A 16,808-nucleotide genomic window follows, 5' to 3' on the forward strand; every position below is an offset into this window, starting at 1 on the left:
AGGGACTTTTCATGCTTGTGTTGCTCCCCAACTCTTTTTTTATTTGAATGTGGCTCACGAGTAAAAAAGGTTGGGGATCTCTGCTCCAGAGTACTGGTCCCTCAATGGCAAAACAGTTTTACTGGGCCTTGTTGCACCCAGGCTCCCTGGAACAGGTCCAGCTGGGTCAAACCATAGGCCAAAGAGGAAGACCCATCCCTTCTCCCTTACTATACCAAAGCGTGACAGTAAGTGGTCACAACATCTGTTGGCCAATAATACATCTATGCAAATTACAACTGGATACATAGACATCTGCCCAGCAACTAGGGAGATCAGGTAGTGTAGGGATTTAAAGCAATAGGGGCACATTAACCCTATGAGTCCCTATATATTGTAAACTGGGCAGACATTCCATAGATATTGGTCAGTTCATTGATTGGAAGGTTTCACAATGTCGTCTACCAATGCACCAAGTTGGCCGGTGAAGTTGGAAGTGATGAGAAGCAGCAGCAGCTCCTTTTCACTCTTGCTGTTCTGATTGTTCGGTCCGACACCTCTACGAACAGTACAAGAAGTGGCTGTACAGTGTAGCCCCTCTTGTACGGTGTAGAACCTCTTGTACGGTGTAGAACCTCTTGTACGGTGTAGAACCTCTTGTACGGTGTAGAACCTCTTGTACGGTATGAGTCTGTTAAGCCAGTGGGTCCAAACACACGCACGAGTATTCTCTGGGAAACTGCTGATTTTTTCCCATTCACTTACCTTTGTAACATTGAATGAATGTCTTCTCCTCTAGAACTCATCCCACTGAGTCACAAAAGTTATATATATATATGATCAATATCACCACTGTTAATTGTGCAATAGACTCTGCCTGCTGATATAGCAAATGGTGCCGGATGGGGTCAGCTCAGAAGAACCACAAGACTTTATAAATATCTCTTTTATTTACACCACTTTCTACACCATTTATTTTTGGTGCAAAACATTTTACATATCTCTATAAATACGGCCATACGTGTCAATACATGACTGAATATTGTAGGCTTCCCCCACTTCTCCATGTCACTCCATGTCCACACCCCACTCCAGGAACTGCTGTATAGAGTGAAAATAAAATCTTAATGTCGACACTAGTGCAATCAAAATTTAGGGGAGGGGATAGAGACAATTTGCCTGAGTTGATAAACAGTAAAATCACAACTGTGGAAAAAAAAAAATCATGGAAAAAAAAAAAAACCATTGACCTTTCTTGTTATTATTTTTTTTTATCCAAGACAGAGTGGTGTGGAACATTGTGTCTGGTACTGTACATCCAACTAAATATATCGGAACAAACCATTTAAAAGTGCTTGTTGTAAAATCCAGTGAGGGTTTCGGGGAGTGTCTATCGAGACTTCCCACTTCATCAACGTTCTGATCATAAGGGACACTCTCGCTACTCCTAAATAATCACATGCTTGTCTACAGGTACAGGGTAAGAATATATATTTTAAAGAATCAGAACCGAAACAGTGAAAAATATGATGTGGAACAGTGCTGACCCCACCCTTATATCAACATCCAATCAATTATTTTATTGGTGTCCTCTCCAAACGCCCAGATTCATATTCAACTCCTCATCCCCCCACTTCCCATATGTTTGGTCCCACCTGAAATTTATCATCCACCTCTTTCTTTGATCTCATGTGTCATTGTCCCACTCAATCTCCATCTTCTTTTAACTGCCAACTGGGGATCACCAACTCAACCAGCTTTATCTTCCATAACCCCAACTTTCATCACCTTAATCCATATGTTTGCCTTCATCCTCCATCATCTTCCACCTAAACCTCTTTAGCTCCATGAAGCATTTCCATCTCATCTCGTTTTCTACCATCTCATCCTCTTAAGCTTCAGTGTCTCATTATTTTCCTTCTTCATCATCTCTCTTAATGTCTTTCTCCCGTCTCATTTACCACTACATTCAGCCCGTTGCTCACTTACTCCCTCTACTCGGTGCTGTACCACTATCTTATCATCATAGATTTAGGGTTAAGCTTTCCTTTCTGGTATACCCTATTAAAAAGGAATAGAGCTGCAGATATGGTGATGTTAGGATAGAGAGAAGCATGGATGAAAGAGACTGGTGATAAGAAGCTGACATAGGGCAGAAGAAATAAGAATCAGGACTCATGAACTAGAAGGAAAAAAGATTGGTGAAACCAAGGTAATGTGACATGACCGGTATGAGCAAAGAAAACCAATAAAAGAGCGAAGAATATTAGAGAATACAGAAAGGCGGGACACAAGGACTGGCCAAAGGATCTGCCCTGTAGGCCCCAGACTTTTTGCCCTTTCTTACAAAAGCCTATATAACACATGCTCTAGAACTGTTCTTGCTCCCAAAAGCAAGTGCTAGTGAAGAGCAGGATGGCAGCTGATTCACGGTATTTCAGGGCTCATCCATCTTTTGCACGTGCAGTATTCTAGATACACACAATCACTACTGCAGTGAACATAATGTGATCCTTCCTTCCTGGACCAACATAGAACCCAACTGCTGGTTCTGCAAAGGAATGTATTCAGTATTCACACCTATGTGCTCTACAAGAAGCAGCAGGAATGCCAAACATGTAGCCTTTTAGGTGCCATCAACTACAGGTCCCATCATGCAGCAGTCTGGAGTAAGGGATTTTCTAGATCCTGGGAGACACCTATAAGGCATAACCACGAATGACCCAAAAACAACTTGAATGATGATATTAAATTAACCTTAAGCAACCATTTTTCTTGGAGAATAGGTTTCTGTTGTTTTGCATATATATCTTTGGTAAAATGCCCATTAAATTATAAAACATTCTTTTAAAACTAAAAAGAGTCCACGTTGCAACACATGAATGCCCTGGTTTGTGAGGGTTAAAGCGTCTGGTACAACAAAGATGCCACGAAAAATATTTGGGTTTATTGGACAGCGTGGTCCATGATGGACTACAAGTATGATGTACAACCTGCAGAGTGGCCCATGATGGACTACAAGTAGGGTGTACAACCTGCAGTGTGGCCCATGATGGACTACAAGTATGATGTACAACCTGCAGCGTGGCCCATGATGGACTACAAGTATGGTGTACAACCTGCAGCGTGGCCCAAGATGGACTACAAGTATGTTGTACAACCTGCAGCGTGGCCCATGATGGACTACAAGTATGGTGTACAACCTGCAGCGTGGCCCATGATGGACTACAAGTATGGTGTACAACCTGCAGCGTGGCCCAAGATGGACTACAAGTATGTTGTACAACCTGCAGCGTGGCCCATGATGGACTACAAGTATGGTGTACAACCTGCAGAGTGGCCCATGATGGACTACAAGTATGGTGTACAACCTGCAGAGTGGCCCATGATGGACTACAAGTATGGTGTACAACCTGCAGAGTGGCCCATGATAGACTACAAGTAGGGTGTACAACCTGCAGCGTGGCCCATGATGGACTACAAGTATGGTGTACCACCTGCAGCACTCTCATAGTTGCTTCTTTGCACCTTTAAACATGGCCACCTAGACCATGACCATCTGGATGTTGTATGGCTCAACAGAATTACATGAGACAAATCTACTTTCTAAACAGCCATGCAGGGTGCACATGAGCCGATTACCAATCAATGTGGCCAGAATTAAACAGGACAAGTGGCAGTTCCAGGCCTTTCAAAGGTTGTTGAACTACAGTTAACAGCATTCCAGTGAAGGATGCGTGGATCATATGGAGGGTGACAGGTTGCATATCCTTGGTTTATGGTCAATAAAAATCAAACATGGATTTGGTTGTGTGCAATGGAAATCAGACACCAGCTCACAAATGCACAGTCTGTTCAGACTACAGCACACGGAGGTCCGGCCTCGGGTTTAAAGCCTGTATTTACTAAATTCGGTCATTCCACAGAATTCTCCCGGCATGGGAAGCCATCGCTCGCCGTACAGAGGGGGAGCCAGTCTGGTGGAACAAGTCTGATTAGCAAATATTGGCTCAAAGAGTTTAAGGCCAATTCCAGTGGTTTCACACAGTCTTGAATTAAAAATGACGTTCCACCCAAGACATTGGAAGCAGAGAATGAAGGACTCTCCATACACCGAGACAGGGGGATCCCTCCTGAGACTTGTGACTTTTAGCGTTTAAGAGAGGGGCTTCGGTTTTCCATATCACGATTATCTTTCTGTAGTGCAGACAGTACCTGCAATAGCAAGAGAATCAACGGTTTCATTAAAGGAAATGTGTTACAATGGTTCCCAGAGACTATTATCCACTGTTACTATAGGCACCATCTCTCCCTACTATACCTGCTATCCCACAGTCACAGTCCCTTCCCAGAGACTATTATCCCACTGTTACTATAGGCACCATCTCTCCCTACTATACCTGCTATCCCACAGTCACACTCCCTTCCCAGAGACTATTATCCACTGTTACTATAGGCACCATCTCTCCCTACTATACCTGCTATCCCACAGTCACACTCCCTTCTCAGAGACTATTATCCACTGTTACTATAGGCACCATCTCTCCCTACTATACCTGCTATCCCACAGTCACACTCCCTTCCCAGAGACTATTATCCACTGTTACTATAGACACCATCTCTCCCTACTATACCTGCTATCCCACAGTCACACTCCCTTCCCAGAGACTATTATCTACTGTTACTATAGGCACCATCTCTCCCTACTATACCTGCTATCCCACAGTCACACTCCCTTCCCAGAGACTATTATCCCACTGTTACTATAGGCACCATCTCTCCCTACTATACCTGCTATCCCACAGTCACACTCCCTTCCCAGAGATTATTATCCACTGTTACTATCGGCACCATCTCTCCCTACTATACCTGCTATCCCACAGTCACACTCCCTTCCCAGAGACTATTATCCCACTGTTACTATAGACACCATCTCTCCCTACTATACCTGCTATCCCACAGTCACACTCCCTTCCCAGAGACTATTATCCACTGTTACTATCGGCACCATCTCTCCCTACTATACCTGCTATCCCACAGTCACACTCCCTTCCCAGAGACTATTATCCCACTGTTACTATAGACACCATCTCTCCCTACTATACCTGCTATCCCACAGTCACACTCCCTTCCAGAGACTATTATCCCACTGTTACTATAGACACCATCTCTCCCTACTATACCTGCTATCCCACAGTCACACTCCCTTCCCAGAGACTATTATCCCACTGTTACTATAGGCACCATCTCTCCCTACTATACCTGCTATCCCACAGTCACACTCCCTTCCCAGAGACTATTATCCACTGTTACTATAGGCACAATCTCTCCCTACTATACCTGCTATCCCACAGTCACACTCCCTTCCCAGAGATTATTATCCACTGTTACTATAGGCACCATCTCTGCCTACTATACCTGCTATCCCACAGTCACACTCCCTTCCCAGAGACTATTATCCACTGTTACTATAGACACCATCTCTCCCTACTATACCTGCTATCCCACAGTCACACTCTCTTCCCAGAGACTAGTATCCCACCGTTACTACAGGAGGCAGATTGGAACAGTTATGGGTATAATAGGAATTATACACATTTCAGTAGAACACTATAGCTGATAAAACCTGTAAAGACACATTATCAGTATATTACCTGAGACCACTTTTTATTCCGGCTTTGCATCTGAATTGCAGCAATGGAGGCGAATAAGTCCTCAGAGTTCAAGTCTTCAGGTAGTTTTGTCAGGAACTGGGCAATATGAATGAAGTCCATTCTAGTCAAAATGTCTTCAAAAAGCCTAAGGATCCCCAGCGCAGTCCTGAACAGAAACTCCTCTCCATCGCGGCAGAACACGTCCCACACCCGGCACGCCAAGTCCAGTGGTAGCGACTTACTGTATAAAGTGAAAATCCTACAGAGGGACAGAGGAGAGATCATGACGACACAAAATATACAATATATGCATCAGAAATCTTCAAAGCCCACACTGAACTCTATGGTGCTGAAGAACTGACAAGGGGCTCTAACTCATTCTGAATAATAAACAATTATTATGCCAGAGATGTGCAGAATATGAATGGTGAGGGATTTATTATAAATGGCTCATTATCTTTCCTTGTACAGGTATGGGATCTGTTATCTGGAAACCCATTATCCAGAAAGCTCAGAATTTCGGAAAAGGCAGTCTCCCAGACTCTATTTTATCCAAATAATCGAAATTTTAAAAAAATGATTTCCCTTTTCTCTGTAATAATAAAACAGTCGCTTGTACTTGATCCCAACTAAGATATAATTAATCCTTATTGGGAGCAAAACCAGACTATTGGGTTTATTTAATGTTTACATGATTTTCTAGTAGACTTAAAGGGATACTGTCATGGGAAAACATGTTTTTTTTTCAAAACACATCAGTTAATAGTGCTGCTCCAGCAGAATTCTGCACTGAAATCCGTTTCTCAATAGAGCAAACAGATTTTTTTATATTCAATTTTGAAATCTGACATGGGGCTAGACATATTGTCAATTTCCCAGCTGCCCCAAGTCATGTGACTTGTGCTCTGATAAACTTCAATCACTCTTTACTGCTGTACTGCAAGTTGGAGTGATATCACCCCCTCCCCCCCAGCAGCCTAACAACAGAACAATGGGAAGGTAACCAGATAACAGCTCCCTAACACAAGATAACAGCTGCCTGGTAGATCTAAGAACAGCACTCAATAGTAAAATCCAGGTCCCACTGAGACACATTCAGTTACATTGAGTAGGAGAAACAACAGCCTGCCAGACAGCAGTTTCTTTCTAAAGTGCTGGCTCTTTCTGAAAGCACATGACCAGGCAAAATGACCTGAGATGCACCTACCCACCAATATTACAACTAAAAAATACACTTGCTGGTTCAGGAATTAAATTGTATATTATATAGTGAATTATTTGCAGTGTAAACAGTATAATTTAGCAATGAAATCCCCAGGCATTCTGGATAACAGGTCCCATACTTGTACTGGGAGAAAGAGAACAGCTAAATTATTATTTTTTCAGCTCACAGCGGTTCCTGAGAATTATGGGGATGGAATGGCAGGCAAGTCCTTTATGGGGCTGTGGAAAATCTCCAAGGAAGAACTTCTGCAACGTGGCTCTTAAACTGGGAGCTACATTTCTGCTTCACATGGAAAGCAAACACTTCTTTCATCAATCTTTTCACTGAGCAGCAAATGCCACATCACTACTTGTCCTGCAACCTCAGGGGAACTTCCACTTCTGGATTTAGGCTTCAATGATTTTTGGCAAATTTCAACAAAACAATTGCAATTCTTATGCTGGTCTTTGGTAACTACAGAATGGAGGCACATTTTATTATTTATTATTATAAAATATTAGTTAATATTATTTTATTAAATAATATTAACTAATAATATTATTTAGTTAGAGTACAGGTATTGGACCTGTTATCCAGAATGCTCAGAACCTGGGGTATTCCAGTTTTTTGTAATTTGGATCTTTATACTTTAAGGGGGTTATTTATTAAACGGCGAATTCCAAAAACCCGAAAAATGTGGGTATTTTTGTATAAAATCAGAATTTTTAGTGGAAACCCCCCCCCCCAAATCTTTAAGGATTTATAATACCCCGATGATGGAAAATGTCCAAATCCGAAAATCCGGCATCTCAGAACTGCCCAGGTTGAATATAAGTCAATGGGAGAGGTTCCAAAAAATATCTGGATCTGCGCTGGGTTTTGTGCAATAATATTTTGTGGTTTTCAATCAAAAATCTGAATTGAAACTGGTCTTCATTTTTTATTGCTGTTCAGTTTAGTTTTTTTGTTCAGCAGCTGTTAATACGTCAGCAGATATCCAGGTACCAGGAGTTTTACCCTAGCAACCAGTGATTTGAATGAGAGGCTGCAATATGAATTGGAAAAAAACTGAATAGGAAGATTTAAAATCAAAAGCAATAAAATTGCAGCCTCAGAAAGTAATCGCTTTTACCTGCCAGGGTCAGTGACCCTCATTTGAAAGCTGGGAAGAGGCAGGCAAATAATTCATAGTCTATAACAAATTAGGGCTGCACCGAATCCAGGATTCGGGTTTGGGATTCGGCCTTTTTGCAGCAGGATTCAGATTCGGCCAAATCCTTCTGCGGGCGGGGAGGGTAATGAAGAGATTGTCACAAAACAAGGAAGTAAAAAAAGTTTCCCCCTTCCCAACCCTAAGAAAATTTGGTTTGGTATTCGTCTGAATCTTTCGCGAAGGATTCGGGGGTTCGGCCGAATTCAAAATAGTGGATTTGGTGCATCGATATAACAATTATTATTAAATCTACCGACGGTTCAATGTTAGCCTATGGGGACCTTCCCCAGCACTTTTCTAAGTTTTTTGTGGTAGAATAAAAATCCTTTGATCGATCGATTAAAATCGTTGAATTCGAAGGATTTTATTGTTCGATCGTTCGATTTTTATTTGATCGTTCGATCAAAGTATTTGCTGTAAATCCTTCGAATTCGATATTTGAATTCGAAGGATTTTACTTCAAGGGTCGAATTTGAGGGTTTCTTAACCCTTGAAAGTCGACCCTTGGTAAATCTGCCCCTAAATGTTCTGTTATAAATAAAGCTACAATCCCAGCCATAAAGCATGAGAGAAGTGCTGCTCTGTGAGAGACAGAAAGACTTACCCACAGGATTACACTTCTCTAAGCAACCACAAGATGGATTAGAAATGTATCCAAAATGTTTTTTTTAACAGTTTCCCAAACCTCTTTCATGCACAAATACTATCCTTATTTTTTCCATGGAGTATTCCTTAAAGGGGTTGTTCACCTTCAAACACTTTTTTTCAGTTCAGCTGGTTCAGATAGATCACCAGAAATAAAGACTTTTTTCAATTACTTTCTATTTGTGACATTTTTTTCTAATATTGAAGTATAAAATTTCATTTTTTCACCTTTTAAAAGCAGCTCTGGGGGGAGGGGGGTCGCCGACTCTTTTACTGTTCTAAATTGATACATTTATTTGATACATTTGTTACCTGTCCCTGCTGAGCAGAATCCCTGAGTTTCATTACAGGCAGCTGTTAGAATTGATACAATAGTTGCTAATATTCCACAGATGCTGCCGAGAAATGTATCAACTAATTGTATCAATTAAATGTATTAACTAATTTTATCAACTAAATGTATCAACTCATTTTATGAACTAAATGGAGCAAATTGTAACAATTCAGATGCTCCTGGATCACTGAGCTGCCAGACTGAAACACCAGAGACAGGAACATTAAACTTTAAAGACTTTGTTTATGGTGAACAATCTGAAAAACACTGAACTGAAAAAAAGTGTTTGGAAGGTGAACAATCCCTTTAAGTGCCTCGGTCATCAAGGGGTTAATGGCACAGGTAATTCCATAGACCGTTCCAGCCATATACTTGTGCCCTATACTTACCAGTCTATTAGGTAGATGTCTGGCGTTAGGTTGTTTTTCTTGAAATGAATAAATAACTTTGGCAGATTTTCTTCAAAAAATACTTCGAATGCGGCAAAATAGGTCAACATCTGAAAGAGAAACAATTAGTTAAAGGGATTCTGTGATGATTTTTATTATGTAGTTTTTATTTCTAAATGACACGGTTAACACTGAAAATAATTCTCTTACAATATAAAATTTCATTCCTGAACCAGCAAGTGTATTTTTTAGTTGTAATATTGGTGGGTAGGTGCATCTCAGGTCATTTTGCCTGGTCATGTGATTTCAGAAAGAGCCTGCACTTTAGGATGGAACTGCTTCCTGGCAGGCTGTTGTTTCTCCTACTCAATGTAACTGAATATGTCTCAGTGGGACCTGGATTTTACTATTGAGTGCTGTTCTTAGATCTACCAGGCAGCTGTTACCTTGTGTTAGGGAGTTGCTATCTCGTTACCTTCCCATTGTTCTGTTGTTTGGCTGCTGGGGCGGGTTGATATCACTCCAACTTGCAGTACAGCAGTAAAGAGTAACTTGAAGTTTATCAGAGCACAAGTCACATGACTGGGGCAGCTGGGAAACTGACAATATGTCTAGCCCCATGTCAGATTTCAAAATTAAATATAAAAAAATCTGTTTGCTCTTTTGAGAAATGGATTTCAGTGCAGAATTCTGCTGGAGCAGCACTATTAACTGACGAGTTTTGAAAAAGAAAATTTTCCCATGACAGTATCCCTTTAATATTTAAAGCCACAGCATTCCCTATTTAGCATTCCACTCTCACTATTAATATTATAGTTACAGATATAGTAGGAGATTGTCCAACGTCAGGACCCCACCCTCTGCTGTAGGAATGTTGGAAGCTGGAGACAAATAGAGCCACAAACTATCTGTCCCCATTAGGAATACAAAGAATGTAGTGTATTTGTATCATCTGATCCAATCTGTGTCTCGTGTGGGCAGAGTCTGAGGCCCAGACTATACCTGGTCTCCGGGCGCTGTGGATATACTCAATGATGGATTCTGTTTTCTACCTCTACAATAATTAAGTTATGCACCCCCTTTTATTCAAAAAATAATAATGTTAAAGGGGTTATTCACCTTTAAGTTAACTGTTAGTTTGATACAGAGAGTGATATTCTGAGAAAATTTGCAATTGGTTTTCATTTTTTATTAATTGTGGTTTTTGAGTTATTTAGCTTTTTAATTATCAGCTCTCCAGTTTGCAATTTCAGCCATCTGGTTGCTAGGGTCCAAATTACCCTAGCAACCATACATTATTTTGAATAAGAGACTGGAACGCGAATAGGAGAGGGCACAAATAGAAAGAGTAATAAATAGTAGCAATAACAATACATTTGTAGCCTTACTGAGCATTTGTTTATTTTAGATGGGGTACAGCTGAATGGGATTTTGTCACAGGGAAGATCCGTCTATATTTTGAACCCCAACATCTGGTGGCAAGAGGCTTTCCATGGGGACCTGAGCAAATTTCCAGCACTGGAAGAGTTTCATAATGGCAGCAGCTACGCTGTACCGGGCACTTTGCCGCCGCTTGGTTTCAAACACAACTGTATATCCTCTCAAACGCTGACATTATTTTAAGCTGGTTGCCCACAGCCTTCCTTATGATCTCCCCTTTACAAGACGCCATCAGGGTGCAAGATCAGTTGACCAGTGCACTCAATGTACCTCCTCCTTACGGACAATCCCTTAGTCTTCTGTCCATAGAGGCGCCATAAATCGAAGCCTGTCTTAGCATTGCCCTGTATTAAGCACAAACCTGGAATCTGAGTAATACTTTGCAGGTGTCAGACTTACAAGGCCATGGTCCACTCGAAAAAATGCCATCTGACAGGGTTTATTCAAGAGATTTGAGAAAGCGATAAAGGCATCTGCAGTATCCAAGTTCAAGATCAACACAGCAGCAATAAAGGACATGCCCTGCACCTATGGGACACCCAAGAGAACAATCCGTTAGATAACACCACACTGGGTGAGCAGTCTCTTTTTATTTACTGTAAAGAACACTGGGCTGATAAACAGCTTCCTTATAGGCATCTCTGCCAGAACTCAAGTGCAGTTATTCTGCCTTATCCATGATCAGCTCAGTGTTTTTATAATTGAGAACATACGTGGGAATTCACATTGACTTACATAACCGACATCTGGTCTGTAACACGTGTAAGCTCCTAAAATACTGTGCAACATGTCGTGGTAAGGGCCCCCCTACATAAGAACACAGAAGATCAGAAGTTATATGATAAGCAAGAATGCATAACAATACAATTACTAAAGGTCATTAGAGGGCTGGGCGATGGTGGGAGAGGGCTGGGCGACGGTGGGAGAGGGCTGGGCGATGGTGGGGTGGGAGAGGGTGATGGTGGGCGGGAGAGGGCGATGGTGGGTGGGAGAGGCGATGGAGGGGTGGGAGAGGGCGATGGGGGTGGGCGATGGCGTGGCGGGCTGGGTGGGCGAGGGCTGGCGATGGTGGGAGGGTGGCGAAGGTGGACAGGGCTGGGCATGGCGGAAGAGGGCTGGGCGATGGTTGGAGAGGGCTGGGCACTGGCGGGAGAGGGCAAGGTTGGATAAAGCTGTGCAGATGACAGTGAATGGAACTTACCTTTTGAAATATACACAGATTGGGGAATGTCCGGGAGATATCCAGCTTGATAGACTCCAGACTGGCTTCTCTATCAGCTACAGACAATCCAGAATCTGTTAATGACACAAAGCAGAATGACTGAATTTGGCTCAATGATAAAATGGCTGCATTTGCCTTTGACCATTGGGCCATTCAGATCCCTGGGGTAAGTTACAACCAGTAATTAGCCTTGAATATACATATTTTTAGTAATGAAAGTTCTGGGCGCAACAGGGTACCTTCATTCTCCGCTTCTTGAGTTCCCATGCTCAGGGATTTCCATCGATCCTTGGCTCTGGACAAACAAATATCGTAGAGGTCTAAAAACAACAAAAGGAAATCATTAGCCCCAGTGACATCCCCACATAAAACTAGACAATGGGATGAAGAAAGAATGGCAATTAGTAACCTATTTCTTCCAACTGTAGTTTTCCGGCTCTGTGAATAACTGGGCACTATATTATCTGACTTTTCTAAATTTACTCCCTATAGCCAGGCAGGTTATAAATTATGCCTAAACATAAACCTCGGTGGAGTAACCCATTGACAACCAATCAGGAATCAGGAATTTCAGCTTTTATCTGTTTAAAGCAAACAAAATTAAACCGGTGAAATGAAGCAAATTCCTGCTTTGTGGTTACTAGGGACCATCTGAAGTTTAAAGCCAGCTTAGAAAGAAACATGATTGGTCAACCACTTAAAAGCTGTAGAAAAGAAAAACAACGATCAACCGCAAGGCTGCTTAGATTATCGCTGCTTGTAATATGACAAACTAGTTCTCAGGCTGTCTGGAAACAGACTTCCTTATTGCTTCCCACTGCCCTCCTATTGTGTTACAACCCCCAGACAGGAAAGGGAGGGGGACTGGCTAGCCAGATGGGGGTATAAAGGGGAGGATTATCAATAGAAGGGACAGGTGCCTGAGTATTCTAATAGCCTGCATAGCAATCCAACAAACACTATATATTCAGGTGTATTAAAGGAGAAGTAAAGCTACCAAAGCACTTTATTGCCACTAGATTAGCCTCAATAGAGCAAGCTATAACACTATATTTATTGAGTAGGCAAGGAGATAGCGTTTTGTACAGGGTGTGCGGCTGTCTCACCGTGAGTGATGTTCATCTCGTTGCCAATTGCCAAGCTCCAGACTCTCCCTCTCACACTGGGTGGTATCCCTTGCCACCACATGTCGCGCACTCTACGGGAGCAGCACCTACAGCGGAAGGAAAGTCACACCATGTTGAAAATGTTACTTGCTCTTTAAAATAACAATCAGTATGTAAATGTGCATTCAGTATAAAAATAAATACTGGGTAAATATATAGGCTGTGTAAAATAAAAAATGTTTCTAATATAGTTAAGGTGGCCATAGACGTAGAGATCCACTTGTTTGGAAATGTCGCCAAACAAGCGGATCTCGCCCCGATATGCCCACACTGAAGTGGGCGATATCGCACTGATCCGATCATGGGCTCTAGGGCCCAATGATCGGATCGGATCAGAACGGAGGCCAAACGGGCAGTCGGATCACATCAATGAAAAGATGCGGCCGCTATCCGATGAGATTTTCTAACCTGCTTTCGGCCAGATATCGATTGGGAAAGCCCTTAGGGGGGCTCTACACGTGGGCCGATAAGATGCTGACTTGGTCTGTCGGCAGCTTTTATCGGCCCGTGTATGGGGGCCAAAAATGTAATGCAGCTCTCTTGGTTTCCATTGATTGGTTACCAGTCTGTAACCAATCAGTGACTTGAAGGGGGGGGCACATGGGTCATAACTGTTACTTTTGAATCTGAGCTGAATGCTGAGGATCAATTGCAAACTCACTGAACAGTTATGTCCCATGTTGCCCCTCTTATAGTCGCTGACTAACTCGGAGTTAGAGAGCTGAAAAGCAGGAAGTAGTGTTCTGGCTATTATGTTACAGATCCAGTCACTCCAGCCTTTACATTTTTGCCTAACTAACTATATTAGAAACTTTTTTTTATTTTGCACAATTTTATTTACCCAGTTTTTATTTTTACACTGAACTGTTCCTTTAAAAACACCCATCAGTACTGGCTGCAATACAATACAATGTTCCATTACAAACATAATTGGTATTCTGCACCGACGACTAGGGAAGATGATGTCATGACCTATTTAGAGGAAACAGGAGCGTGCGATTGTTGATTCCACCGGGAGCCATTTTGCTGAACGTTCAACTATACACAGACCCATCTCCTCCCAACAGCAGCAGCCGGCAGAATCATTAGCAGAAACGCCATAAAGCTGCTGAGCACAATGTGCAACAGTAAATAGGCCAAAATAAACATAAATTATAAGGAGCAACATCATCACGGGTTCCCCATCTCTTTATGAAGGCAGTTCATTGGCTGCTATGGGCACCCCCATTCTCCCTGAATAGTGAGGGGCACTTACGTGGTTTCCCAGTTGGGCAGGATCTCAGTGTTCCAGGTTAAGGCTGCATTGCCGATACTTTCTTCCAGTTTGCACCTTTCCTCCAGTTGCTTTTTTTTCCTTTGGGCGTCCTTAAATTCTAGGAAAAAAGGCAATTCATATAAATAATTATTCCTCAAAGTGCTGTAAGCGGCACAGTAAATGAGGGTGACAATGTGCAGGGCCAATGGCCTGGAGGTTATTATTGCAGCTACTTCTCTGCCAGGTCTACTCAACCGCTACATCTTCTACATCAGTGACGATTCCCCCCCAATATTATATGATACAGGGCACGTGAGCCTGTTTATCCCTAACCCTGACTGACCTTTGTACAAAGACACTCAGGGACACATTGGCACAGGCACAAGGAGGGATTGAACCCCCATTAGATGCAACACAAAAAGTCTTAAAGGAGAAGTAAACTCTAAAAATGAATATGGTTAAAAATGCCATATTTTATATTCTGAACTTATTGCACCAGCCTAAAGTTTCAGCTTGTCAATAGCAGCAATGATCCAGGACTTCAAACTTGTCACAGGGGGTCACCATCTTGGAAAGTGTCTGTGACACTCACATGCTCAGTGGGCTCTGATTGGCTGTTGAGAAGCTAAGCTTAAGGCTCGTCACTAATTATCCAGCAGACAATGAGCTTCTCCTGTAATATAAGCTGATGCTACAGGTTTGCTGATTATTAAATTCTGATGCTAATTGCACTGGTTTCTGTACTGCCATGTAGTAATTATCTGTATTAATTACTAATCAGCCTTATATTGTGACATTTCTATTCTATGTGTACTGTATATTGTGAGTGGGTCCCTAAGCTCAGTAAGTGACAGCAGCACAGAGCATGTGCAGTGAATCAGCAGAAAAGAAGATGGGGAGCTACTAGGGCATCTTTGGAGACTTCTTTAGTTAGTCTTTACTTCTCCTTTAAATGAGAACGTATGGTACCTACCATGAAACGTGAACCCAAATTCATTACTAATCAGCCATGTATCATGAATTTCATAATGTCTATTATACTGTACTGTATATTGCAAGCTGGACCCTAATCTTAGATAAGAACAGCCCACAGCATGAAGCTGCCATATTGTTTATATCTGTTGAAGCCCCAATAGAAAAATGCTGCACTGTTGGTTTATGGCCACCAGATGTGTGTGTCCCAGCTAACACCAGCAATATGGCAACTCCCACTACAAAAAGTGGCACAAGCACCTCTCTCCAATTAACTGGAACTTCATTAACCAAGGCAAAACGAGCTTGATAACCCAGACCTTATTTCATGCTAAACTTCAAGTTCAATATTTGAACCCCCCCTCCCAAGAAGCTCTTTGCCAAGACTCAACACAGCCTGTTCCCTACTGGGATAATGTAATTGAAAAGCTATTTCAATCCAACCGGCTGGAAACATACACAATTCCGAAGGAGCGGGTGGGTGGGGGATTTACTCATTGCTGTGTCTCTCCGGCTGAATCGCAGCAAATAGAATTAGTTATTTATCAGCAAGGTTTGCAAATTATCTGGAACAGCGGTTGCCTTCAGGGAGCCGCTCCTCAGTCTAATTATTCCTCTACCCCCACCATCCTATCACTCAGCATTCCGGGCATTCTATTCTGAATTCCATGTCATGCTGCTACGAGACTAATCCTACTCTCCATATACACCGAGCTTTGCACATGAGACTACCAATAATGACCACTAATCTGAATACTGTTCTCCCAATGGGCTCAAATCTAGAGCCACAAGGCCACCTGTCACCTCTCATAATGTTATTAAAGGAACAGTTCAGTGTAAAAATAAAAAAATGGGTAATAGACAGGCTGTGCAAAATAAAAAATGTATCTAATATAGTTAATTAGCCAAAAATGTAATGTATAAAGGCTGGAGTGACTGGATGTCTAACATAATAACCAGAACACTACTTCCTGCTTTTCAGCTCTCTTGGTTTCCACTGATTGGTTACCAGGCAGTAACCAATCAGTGAATTGTGGGGTGGGCGCATGGGCCATAACTGTTGCTTTTGAATCTGAGCTGAATGCTGAGGATCAACTGCAAACTCACTGAACAGTTATGTCCCATGTGGGCCCCCTTATAGTCATTGGCTAACTCAGGGTTAGAGAGCTGAAAAGCAGGAAGTAGTGTTCTGGCTATTATGTTAGACATCCAGTCACTCCAGCCTTTACATTTTTGCCTAACTAACTATATTAGAAACATTTTTTTATTTTGCACAATTTTATTTACCCAGTTTTTATTTTTACACTGAACTGTTCCTTTAAAAACACCCATCAG

The 16,808-nt window shown here is 42.1% G+C and overlaps 1 protein-coding gene across 5 annotated transcripts in view; it reads right to left on the reverse strand.

Annotated features, from left to right (window-relative positions):
• Positions 1–910: 910 nt before the first annotated feature.
• LOC108706534 (TBC1 domain family member 14) overlaps positions 911–16,808 on the reverse strand; it is a 73,761-nt gene continuing 57,863 nt past the window's right edge. For all 5 annotated transcript variants that reach the window (XM_018243033.2, XM_018243034.2, XM_041579392.1 and 2 more), the window contains 9 exons: positions 14,502–14,619; positions 13,187–13,293; positions 12,320–12,400; positions 12,060–12,154; positions 11,594–11,665; positions 11,258–11,386; positions 9,419–9,528; positions 5,634–5,892; positions 911–4,194 (listed from right to left, as the gene is read on the reverse strand). In XM_018243033.2, the coding sequence (XP_018098522.1) occupies positions 4,129–4,194; positions 5,634–5,892; positions 9,419–9,528; positions 11,258–11,386; positions 11,594–11,665; positions 12,060–12,154; positions 12,320–12,400; positions 13,187–13,293; positions 14,502–14,619 (1,037 nt within the window). In that variant the 3' untranslated portion in view covers positions 911–4,128. The remainder of the gene's footprint in view (positions 4,195–5,633; positions 5,893–9,418; positions 9,529–11,257; positions 11,387–11,593; positions 11,666–12,059; positions 12,155–12,319; positions 12,401–13,186; positions 13,294–14,501; positions 14,620–16,808) is intronic.

The sequence above is a fragment of the Xenopus laevis genome, chromosome 1S (assembly GCF_017654675.1).
Source record: "Xenopus laevis strain J_2021 chromosome 1S, Xenopus_laevis_v10.1, whole genome shotgun sequence".
Taxonomy (NCBI): Eukaryota; Metazoa; Chordata; class Amphibia; order Anura; family Pipidae; genus Xenopus; species Xenopus laevis.